The sequence below is a fragment of the Gekko japonicus genome, unplaced genomic scaffold (assembly GCF_001447785.1).
Source record: "Gekko japonicus isolate JY-2015 unplaced genomic scaffold, Gekko_japonicus_V1.1 scaffold1242, whole genome shotgun sequence".
In the NCBI taxonomy this organism is placed as follows: domain Eukaryota; kingdom Metazoa; phylum Chordata; class Lepidosauria; order Squamata; family Gekkonidae; genus Gekko; species Gekko japonicus.
The window spans coordinates 244,784-256,106 of record NW_015172041.1 but is presented as its reverse complement, the minus strand read 5'-3'; the positions used below and the strand labels follow the sequence as shown (position 1 = coordinate 256,106).

Below are 11,323 nucleotides of genomic sequence, written 5' to 3'. Positions count from 1 at the left end.
AAACTTTGATTTTGTAATGAACACAATTTCATTGTATGGTGGTAGAATGTCAGAAAGGCCTGTTTAACTTTTTACTTTCCTCAAGCACTTAAATTATGAACACTTAATTCCCCCTAACGAAGGCATTTCCTGATCTTTTGCCTGTTAACCATTGTATTTAGCAGAGACACCAGGAAGAAGGAGGGGCTGCAGTACCTACAATGCCTAGTTGGGGGCGAGTAAGAAAATAATTCACATTTCAGTGGAAGTGATACATATTCCCCCACCATTAGCCTCCCGGTCATCACCAACAATAAGTATATTTTATAATGCAGGAATGGTCATGCTAGGATTTTTATTTTTATTTTACCTAGAGACACATGCGGGAAGCAGATAATGGGGGGTCAGCTTGTAAATGGTTACAGACCTCCAGGTGGAGGAATCAGTAGACACAGCTTCCCCCAGCCCCCGGGGGGTGGGGGGGGTGTCTGCCACTCAGACAGGACAAGATCATCCTGGCAGCTTCACCCTTTATGTTCCACAGGCCACCAGAGCACTTAGGTTACTTTACTATATACACAAGGAAGATCTGAGTTTATGGTCACTATGGTGGAAACCAACAAAGCACACATGGATTGCCCCAGGATGGGGGTGGGAAGGTAGAAATGTTACGTCCTTCATAATGAAAATGGTATAAAAGAAGATTAACATGACGTTTGGAATCAGTGTTTCAGCAAGAGAGGAATAATACACAAAGACAAATGATTGCCGTTAAGGGGCAGGAGAAAAAAAGACAGTTGATCTCCCATCTCCAAGGCAGTGTACTTTCTAGTTTTCTCCAAAGACCATGGGGACACTTGGAAGGTTTCCAGTGGGGGGGAGGGCTCAATGTACACGTGTCTAACCCCCCCCCCCACACACACAGTCATTGTTTCTCCCCCCCGGGCAAACACAGAATTATGCAAACTTAAATATATATACATATGCAAACCTGTATGATTTGCATAATTTGTATAGGTCAAAGAATTCAGCTTTTATTGGTGCACAATTTTTTATTTTTGTTTCCAATGCAGAGAGTATACTACCCTGCCCATATTCTGGCTTCAGAGAAAGAAGGGGGGCGGGGGGAAGCCACAGAATCCCAGATAAAAGAGTTTGAATATAACCAATTTACAAGACTAGTTTACCAAATAACGTTTATTTCATTCAAGTTCTTAAAAATACTTTTTCTGTTGTTGCATAAAACATCCTAATGTAAAAAATATCCAACGTCTTAGAAAAGGAAAAGGGAGGCAAGGGAAAGCAAAGCATGAAGAAACAGTCCCCCAAAACATCAGGACTCTATTTACAAAGCCTCGTCACACAGAAAGTAAAAAGGGACTACAAGTCAGTGGGGGGTGGGGTGGGGGTGTGTGTATCCCCTGACAACCAGGACTGACCCATCACACTCGCTCTCGTCTCGCTATGGCAACGGTTGGGAGATGAAGGCCTGGGAACCCCAAGAGGATTAAGTGAAGGTGCTAGGCCCAGCTGGGCTAGCTCTGTAACCACCTGGAGAGATCAGCTGCGGGGTGTGTGGAATGTCACAGGAATGGCCGACTCTTTGGCTCTTTAGGTGCTGCACCCGGGGGGGGGAGGGGGGGGCTTGTTAGACGACTACAGGTGTGCCTCACGTGCTCCTCGGTCACAGATCATCCAAGGGGTGGCCCAAGCAATACTGAACAGTCCTTTGAGGGCACGCGAGGCCTTAGTCATCATCTTCATCCCCTTCGTCGTCTGCTTCTCTTTTTCTCTTTTCACCTTTCCCACTATCCTCTTCATCTGTATTAACAAGGAAGGAAATCTCATCATAATGACTCCTCCAAAGGGGGGGGGGGGGAGCCAACATGCCAATCCAACAGATGACTGCTCTTTCTGGTACAGTTATGTTATTCCATAACTAGGCTACAAAAGGAAAGGAGACTTCCACAGCTGTGTTATTATCAGGTGAGCAAGATAAAAGTTGCCACCCCAGAAACAGGAGGCGGCAGTGGAGGGCGTGTTCGGAAGAGGCTCATAGCAGTCCTCTTGGTTTGAGAGACGCAATCCTTTGGAGGCAAGGCCAGCATACCTGTTGTCAAGCTCCATCCAGAGCTCCTGCATTTGGGGATGGATGCTAGCCCCACGCTGGCTCAGTCATGCTTGCATCACAAGGATAAGAAGGGCCCAACTGGACCCCGCTGCTCCAGGGATCACAAGACTACTGGCTGTGCATACACCCCAGGAATTGAAGCACACAGACAATATTCAGAAGGTGACACCTGAAATTATCAACCTCTCTGGACTACGTGCGGCGGGGCAGTGTGTGATAGCAGGAGTGAAATAAGATACACGTAAGATTGGCCAATATTATAATCACTCGTGCTTGTTCTGTAAAATGAGAAACCCCGGGCTGAAGGTTTTGAGTCAGCAGTGTGTGGTGAGATTTTTTTTCCGTTTGCTAGGCATAGGCCACTTTGGTTACTTACCAGAGCCTTAGGAGGTTAAGTTATCTACATAATGATCTACTTGGCCCCCTCCAGCCCACATCGCCCCTCTGGCAGTCTTACCCTTTATGCTTTCTTAAAAAAAACCCGACATACAGAACTGTTAATAAAGTCAGCACGCACCTTCTTCTTCATCCTCTTCCTCCTCCTCCTCTTCGCCATCATGGCCAAACCCTTCCTCCTGGTAAAACAAAGAGCAAATTTACCCCTGAAACAGCAATACTTTCCCTCAGATTAGCGCCATTAGCCCTGGGAAGGTTCACAATTTCATTGGGCAGCAACTTGCTGGATGACGCCTGAACAGAAACTTGGGATATTATGTCTCAGCCAAACAACCCAAAGTGGCATGTCTACAATTTCAACTGCCAGGATATACCTGACAGCACAGCTCCGACAACACATAGCAAAGTCAGATTTTTACAAAGGGGTGGAGATACCCAGTCTGGCTGACCTGCCGGGTGGTACAAAGAGTGAAGGCAATGGCTGTCCTTACAGAGCAGCATCCTCTGGCAGCGGGACCATGGCGGTCCACTGGCATCTCTTGACGAGCTGCCCGTATCCAGGCTGGGAGTGGCCACCAACAGCCCTCTCTCTCTCAGCAGCACTAGCAAAGATGGGGCCACTGCCAGCCATTTGACTTCACCCAGCAGGAAATGGGAGACTGCACCACCACAGAGGATACTGGGACTACCTCCCACTTCCTGCTGGCAAAGGCACTAGGATGCGACTTTTTCCATGCTCCTTTAAGCCGCAGTGGAGTCAGCAGTGAGATCATCCCAGAGGTTCTTACAGTGTCCCACTTTCTGGTAAGACACATTAGAGAGGGAGTGCGGCATACTTATTTAAGCCCAGCCAGCACCAAAGGTGCACAAAAGAAATATCCAATTTCCTCAAGAGGAGGGAGGCAGAATGAGTGTAGGGGGGGATACAAGAGGACCACTGGAGAATCATCTTGCCCTGGGCCCCCCCAAAATCAGGAGCTGGCCCTGCCCCAAGCTTCCAATAGTAAAAGAGTAGCAGGCAGGAAATACTTATGGCCAACCTCTCCACTGATTTCATCTTCCTCATCTTCTATTTCTTCTCCTTCTTCATCCTCATCTTCCTCATCAAATTCTTCCTCCTCACCATCTTCTTCTTCTTCTTCTTCATCTTCTTCCTCACCTTCTAAGAAAAAGATGGGAGTTTGCACAGCTCTCCTCAAAATCCATGACATGAACACACACAGGAAAACAGTAAGTAAATTCTGAATACAGACTGAAAGAGACCATCCTTGCAAGCCCAATATCCACCACAGCTGACTTCACCTGGTTCAACAATGGACACCACAGTGGTTTATATCCTGAAGTCTCCACACAGTTCCCACTGGACTGTGATCCCATGAAGACATGATTATGTAAAGCGATGCCCAACATCTCAACCTCTGCTACCGTTTATACACACTCTGACTACGGCCTTGCCAATAAACAAAACAGAAAGGATTTCCCCTCAGTGCACTGACTCCTCAAGGCCAGTGGAGGCAACACTGCTCCAACCCAGCCAAGAGCTCTTTTGCAGTCATGCCAGAAACAAAGAGGGAAAGGCATGCATTTGTGTTAGATGCAACAAATGCAACACTAATTCTAACACTAATGGAGGGTAACCATGACATGACAGGGAAGAGTGCTGGCATACGAACTTCTACAGAACAGGCCTGCAGGCCCTGAAACAGGCTGCTATTATTATTATTATTATTATTATTGTTGTTGTTGTTGTTGTTGTTGTTGTCATTATTAAATTTCTGGATTGCCTAATCCCTAAGTACACAAGGAGATTTACAACAGGTTAAAAACAATACAAAATTACAGATTAAAATCAACAAATCAGTTATTCTTAATTTAATAGTTTCCAGATGGTGTCCATAATTTAATCTAAAACCTACTCTGGGCTGTTCTATCTTGTGGGCAGGTTAAGGAGGAGGCCAAAGCGGGCAGAATAGGTATGAAGCATTGGATGGGCACGTATAAACAAGGCAACAGACTTTAGTGCACAATCTTACTATTAAGCATGGGTTACGTTCTCAAAAATGTGTCACAATAATTCCAAACCAAGGCTGTGCATTTTGTGGTCTACGGGACAGTTTTTGCACAAGCTTGTTAAGTTCTTACCAAAATTTGAAGACATCAGAACAAAACAAACTTTTTAATCCCTGAGACGACTTTACATCTATATAGCAGACATTTAAGCTTCAGGGGCTGATTTGCTTACCCATTAAATGCACATTCATGCAAACAGCGCATGGCACCCTTACTTCAGTGCAAGGTAAGGATGAGCCTTCTCAACTATCTGTTTGCTTGCTTGGGTTTTTTTTTGGGGGGGTGTGTGTGTGTGTGTAAGAGGTATGATGCAGAATATGTACCAGAAGGATGAGAGTGCACAGTGGGCCACTTTAATGTAGATGGCCTGACTATTTCTTCTGTGCCAATTGAACTTTGGACTGAAATCGTGCTGTTCCATTTTTAGGTTTCTGAAAACACAAAGCGAAAAACTAGCCATTTTAATTTTACACAACATACAATAGCAAAAGCCTTTGCCTCACCCTCTTCATCTTCCTCATCAACACCGTCTACTTCAGCATCTGAGTCAGAAGCCTCTTTGTCGTCTTGATCGTATCCATCCAGGTAGGTAAGCTGAGGGAGAAGCTTGAAGACGCTCTCTCGGTAGTCATTTAGATTTGTTACCTCACAGTTAAACAGATCAAGGCTCTTCAGAGATTCCAATTTTTTCTAAATTAAAAATACACTCTAGTTATTGCTGTATAGACCAGACAGGATTGTTGTATGACTGAAAGAGCATTCTCATCTGGAACCAAGGGCATAATTTTTGAATGTTGGGAGACCTCCACACCATCCTTACAGAGGCAGGAAGTTGCATGGCAATCCTTTTGACTCCTCTCTTCTTGATAAACATTTACCAACCTTAGACTTGGTAACACAACACAAATTTCCATGTACCTCCCATCCTTCACCAGGAAACTATTTAGAGGCTTTGCTGAACCAGGAATTTGTCCTCCATTTGTTGAAACTGAGATGATTATTTCATCCTCATCTATATCATTACTCTTTATACACACAGTAAGTTCTTTGGATGGTACAACCCAGTGGTAGTGGCAAGACAGAGTTGCCCATCAGCAGCCTGGGGATAGCATGGAACTACCTTACAAAGTTGATGTAAGAATTATGGAGGTAGCCTATATGAAGCACTATGAACATTCCAAACTGTGAACACTCCTACATACGTACCCACCTTGGGGCTCCAAGAAGCTCAGGAAAAGGCATTCACATAAATATTTCAAATACACATGTTAATTATTATTACACTGCCAACAAATGAATGTCTGGCATGGTAAGATCCCTGGCGTGGTAACTTCCCTTGGCTCTACTTTCTGGGACAGCAAAAAAAGCTTTTAAACAATGAGAACTAGGCTATCCTCAGGCATACATATCACACCGTTTAGAGTCAATGTTACAATAGGTAAGAAAGAAGCCTACCTTATCTATTACAATAATACAGCATTTACTTCAGTGCAAGACTGTTTCCCCCAAAAATATGCCATTAAAATGTGGGTATCATCTTATATTTGCATACAAGTTATAGTTATATCCACTAAAAAAAAGTATGTGTAACATTGGGGGTGGGGGGTCATCTTACACTAAGGAATGTCTTCCTTTTGAATAAATAAGGTATATAGTTTAAATGCAACAGCAAACTATGCTTGGCTCCAAACACCATATGTCTCTCTGTGTGTGTGTGTGTGTGTGTGTGTACGCACGCAGTTCACAGCATCAAGTATGTTTGACATGCCATCTGAACACGGGCCTATTTTGAGAATGTAAGCTATCCTTTGTATGAAAGTCTCTGTCTCCAACGCCCCATGGAAAAACCACAGCTAGAAAATCCATGAATAGCATACCAATGGCTCCAAGGTACTGATATCCTTCAGCTTGTTTCCACTGAGGTTTAGATTTGTGAGGTTAGGAAGCTTCTCAGCTAGTACATCAAGACCTCCAGAAATTCTGTTGTCACTGAGTTCAAGCTACAAAAAAAAAAAAAAAGGGAAGGGGGAAAAAAAAAAAAAAGGACAGCGTGAGCAGAAGCTGAATATTTCTAAGGCTGTGGGATGAGGAAGTATCCAAGTATCGATCCAGATCAAAAACTTGAAATAAAGATAAATGACACCATAAAGTTGTTCCCATTCTTTACCCACTGAGACATAATGAGATGCTCGCATAAAGCTCCTGATTAAACCCTACATCAAGGGAGAGTTGTCATATTGGCTCCAGCCTCTTACAGAGTGGAACATATACATTAACTACAGACATCTATCTACACAACTGATTTGTTTCTGTTTTCTACCAGTTCAACTATCATGGCTTTGGAACCATAGCTCGGTGGAGTGCTGAAATGTCTATTAATGATCCCTAGCCTCGCTCAGAACCTTTGAATCGAACAGTGTTAGAGGGACTATTAAAACAATTTAAGTCTGCAGTATAGACATGCCCTATATCCTACAAAATGGCTGTTCTGAAAGACAGCAAATCATTCAACACGTGTCTTTGAAGGCTCTGCCTAACAGAAATGTCATTTTCCTACTCACCATTTTCTCAGAACAGCCTCGTATCATGACCAATCACAAAGCATGGATATGTACATACAATTGATTTTATATACATATGTTTCTTCTGAATGCAATGTACATGTGGTGGAAAAGCTCATATGTACTGAAATAAAATTAGTTTATCAGAACCAGTCCAGTAAAAAATACCACCTTTATTTATTCTCAGTTTCATGTAAACAGACTTCAGCTGCCAAAGTGCAGTGTTTAAAGAAAAGTAGTTCAGAAACATGGCCTCTTCTCTAGCCAAAGTTAACCCCTTTTCGAGTTCCATGGACCTCACTGGGGAGGGCGGGGTATAAATGCGAAAAATAAATAAATAAATAAATCAAGTGCGTTCCTAATCCTGGCCACTACAATCTGTGGGACTTAAACGTGCTCAAATCTGGATGGACCAAGCCCACAGAGCTGATAGACAGCAAGGCTCATAATCTGGACAAGACTTTAATTCAGGTGGGTGACAATGTTATTACAGAATACACGTGAAAGTGAATCACGGGCCTGTCTTCATGAGCAATCCTTTGCAAGGCTGCAAAACAGTGACTGCATTCCATGGAGCAAATGAACTCACCTTTGCAAATAACAACATCCAAATTCCTGCCACTAACCATGATGAGAGGGACAGCAAGTGCCAAGAACAGACTTCAGCTTCTGAGGCAAGAGTTAGGCTGATGGCCAACCACACCAGTTTTTCATGCATGGTGGTTATTCAACAAAGTCAACATCCTTGTCTTGCACACTACCCTTTTACAACAATGCCGTACTTTTCACCCCACAGAATGTGCATTCAGCCAGATATGCCCATTTCCCTTGCACCTAGTCTCTGGAAGAAAAATGCTGGCTTGCCAAGCACTTCAGATTTCCTAGTAGGAATCTTGACCTAGTCTGAGATTCCCACCACCTTGGCAGTTCTCTAAAAGAACAGGCAGGCTCCCACCCAATCCAGCTGGACTCCAGGATCACATTCACTTTTCAATAAATCTTTGTAGGCATATTCTCAGTATAAGCAAATAGGATACCAGCTCAAAGCCAAGTAAAATTCACACACTGTGATAAGGAAACGCACCTTTCTCTTACAAATTAAATATATTCATAAATTTGAACTGTGTGCTTGTTTTGGAATGAACCTGATTAACAATGTCAGGAGGGAAACCCTGTGATTGCTCTTCAAATCCCAGGCTGCCAGAAGTCAACTACGATTTTCCACAGGTTTCTAAACCTTCACCACACGTGACTCCACCGATACGTTTCTTAGGATTGTTTCCTCTAAGCATGAGGACTTCCTAAAAACCCAGGTGGTCAGGACATTAATGCTTGTGTGGCATACGTAGCCCTGATTACAGTTCAAATTCTAGTGAGCAAGGAACAAACCTAAATCTCGTTTAACAGCTAACAGTTTTTTGAAAGATTACGTCTCACCCTGTATTTCCTTTAATCCTGCTATTTGCATCTTGACATACTTACTGTGTTTAGGAAAACCAAAAAGGTTTCTCACTGGAAGCGTTGTGCAGTGCTTTCATGGGAATACCAACAAATATTTATCCATTTATTAATCTGATATAAGAAATCACCCTCAACTGTATTCAATTATGTAAAAGATGAAAACTGGGCACAGTTCATGTTTTTGTAACCTCTTATTTTGACTCTTATAGCAGAACTACTCAAGAAGAGAAACCCAGCTTCCAAAGTCACTGGCTTACTAAGATCATCATGGAAATGGTCGTTAATATGGCTGTATACCACTGGCATTAGATAAAAGGCTTACCTTTTTCAATTTGGGGAGCTTCGGGAGATTCAAGACAGATGTCAGCCCCACATTTATTAAGCTGAGAAACTCCAAGTTGACAAACTCTCCTGACAGCCCCTCAATTTTGCCTTCATTTGATCTGCAGTTGTCAAGAACAAGCTCTTGTACCTGAAAGAACACACAAAAATAAACACAATCCCTTTAAAAACAGCGAGTAGCAGCTGAGATAATAACACCTAGTAAAATGGAACACGGGCATGCAGAAATATGCCTCTTGCTACACTTTATTGGACTTTACAGTCATAAGGGCCTAGCACAAATAACAGTATATTAACAAAATTTGCCACCCAAAGCCAATCGGCATTAAAAAAACCCCCACCATCAAAGAACACCTAGGCTTTGGTGGAAACAGAATATCAGAGTTCTGAGACAGCAACCACCTTTTTGATGTCCTTGCAGTCCCTCCTTTGACATAAAGACAATAAGCTTTGTTTGTTCTAGATCCTTAGCTGTATTTGCATTCAAGGTTCATTTACAGTATGACTTTTCAAGGAACGAAATGTCTTTCAGCTTGAATGGACCCCAGGAATATACGCCAAACAATATTGGTTTCCCAACAGCAAGGAGAGCATGATTGTATGGAGACCTCCCTGCCTGCATCCCTTCCTCAGAGGTTTCAAACTGCCTGTGATGGCCTCAAATTTCATCTCACGCTTCCAATATAAATGCTACAGAGCTGATTCAGAGACACACACAAAAAATTCCCATACAAACAAATCATCAGAAATACGCAAGTCTAAACAGCTGGTGGATGCTATATTTAACACATACTTAACTCATATTTCACCAAAAGCTGGTTATAATGATATTAAAACCAATAAAATAGGCTGAACAATAAAACAGCAAACAACTACATATCATACATCAGTAACAAGTGCTGATCCCTCACAAATACATCATCCAACTCAAAATGCATTTACTCATTTACAATGTTTCTCTGCCCACCTTTCTCCTGAGCATTGCAGGACCCAAGATGGACCGTACAATTCTACTATACATAAGGATAAAATGCATTTTCAGGGAGGCTGTTTCACAGTATGGAACCACTGCAGAAAACACCCACATAGCAGCAGCCATTTTAACATGCCTACAAGAAGGGCACAAGTGTGTAGGAGAAAGGCTAGTTCTCCTCTCTAATCTGTAATTCAACCAGCCAAAATGGTAAACATGAATGCCACTATCTACTTCTTGGTAGACTCAATGTCCTAACTACTACTAATAGAAAACTATATCCCCGGGCCACAGAAAGGGCCACAGAAAGACAATACTCCCATTCTGCTAGAAACAGGACATCTTAACTTGAACAAAACAGCAAGTCAGGAAGAGCACATTGAATTGTTCTATCATCTATGGACAACAGAGGCAGAAAGACTGACTTGACTGTGGCTGTCAGGGACACTTTACCACAAGAAACCACCAACCCAGCACCATGCTTCAAGTAATATTATACCACCACTAGAGTTTTGCTTTGGGTAATAATGTGAATGGCTTTAAGTCATCTGCATACTGCAGGAAGATTCAGCACACTGGCACATATCTTCACATCCACTGAATTAGAATCAGTGATGGAAATATATTTCGGAAGACTCAATACCACAAAGGCTGGTTCACACCACAACCCTTTGGCCAGTTCTAACGACTACTGATTTTGACAACAGCCCCACTATGGAGTATGGACCTCTCGTCACTGGTCACCTTCTGGAGCATCACCTGGTTTCCCTGGATAGCACAGAGAAAGAACAAGGAATTGTCACAACAGTTGTCCTCACTTGAACCTCCGACAATCCTAGAAGCTGAGGAGGGCAAGCGACAGCAACTCCCATGAAAGGCCTGCCATGGGGCACGCTCTGTGCCCGTAGCAACTGTCGGAGCCAACAGATGCAACACATTTCGACTGGTTCACTGGCTGTTCTCTGTGAACAAGCCCTAAAACAAACTCTGTGCAAATGAAACAATTTGTCAAAACGGTATTTCTAAGATCATAATGAAAACGGTGCCACACATTCAAGGACATGTGCTTGACTGAAATCTTACTTGGTCTGAGAAACTGGAACATTCTCACTACCAGAATGAAAGCAGTCAGCCCCCAGTGACGTTCCTCTATGTATCTGGTGCCTCTGGCTAGAAGAGCTGGGGGGGGGGGGGGGGGGTGCGGTTATCAAGCAGGCAGCAGAACAAGGTTTGGCTGCCTTGCTCAAGTTGTTCAGATAAAATATAGAGACCAATTTTAATCAATGCACACCAAGTCATACACTGAATAAACGGCTACCTGTTTGGGGTAATCATAAAGCAAATGGTACAGAGCCTTAAAGATGGATGTGAAAAGGGAAAGATACTTTACTTTTCTCTTCGTGAGGTTGC

General features: G+C 43.1%; 1 protein-coding gene across 1 annotated transcript; it reads right to left on the bottom strand.

The window, feature by feature from the left end:
• Nucleotides 1–1,022: 1,022 nt before the first annotated feature.
• Nucleotides 1,023–10,851, bottom strand: ANP32B (acidic nuclear phosphoprotein 32 family member B). Its single transcript, XM_015420669.1, has 7 exons — nt 10,732–10,851; nt 8,921–9,070; nt 6,454–6,576; nt 5,080–5,266; nt 3,547–3,668; nt 2,628–2,685; nt 1,023–1,800 (listed from the first exon to the last, which is right to left on the bottom strand). Exons 1-7 carry the CDS (start codon nt 10,849–10,851, stop codon nt 1,727–1,729), a joined length of 834 nt encoding a protein of 277 aa, XP_015276155.1. The 3' UTR covers nt 1,023–1,726.
• Between the last annotated feature and the right edge of the window lie 472 nt (nt 10,852–11,323).

Excerpts from the sequence above, each read along its gene's own strand:
- ANP32B (XM_015420669.1), bottom strand. The coding sequence starts at position 10,851 with ATGTGTTGCATCTGTTGGCTCCGACAGTTGCTACGGGCACAGAGCGTG. Across the intron at positions 2,686-3,546 it reads AAGATGAAATCAGTGGAGAG|GAGGAAGGGTTTGGCCATGA; the intron begins GTTGGCCATAAG and ends TTGTTTTACCAG. Across the intron at positions 1,801-2,627 it reads GGAAGAGGATGAAGAAGAAG|ATGAAGAGGATAGTGGGAAA; the intron begins GTGCGTGCTGAC and ends TTGTTAATACAG.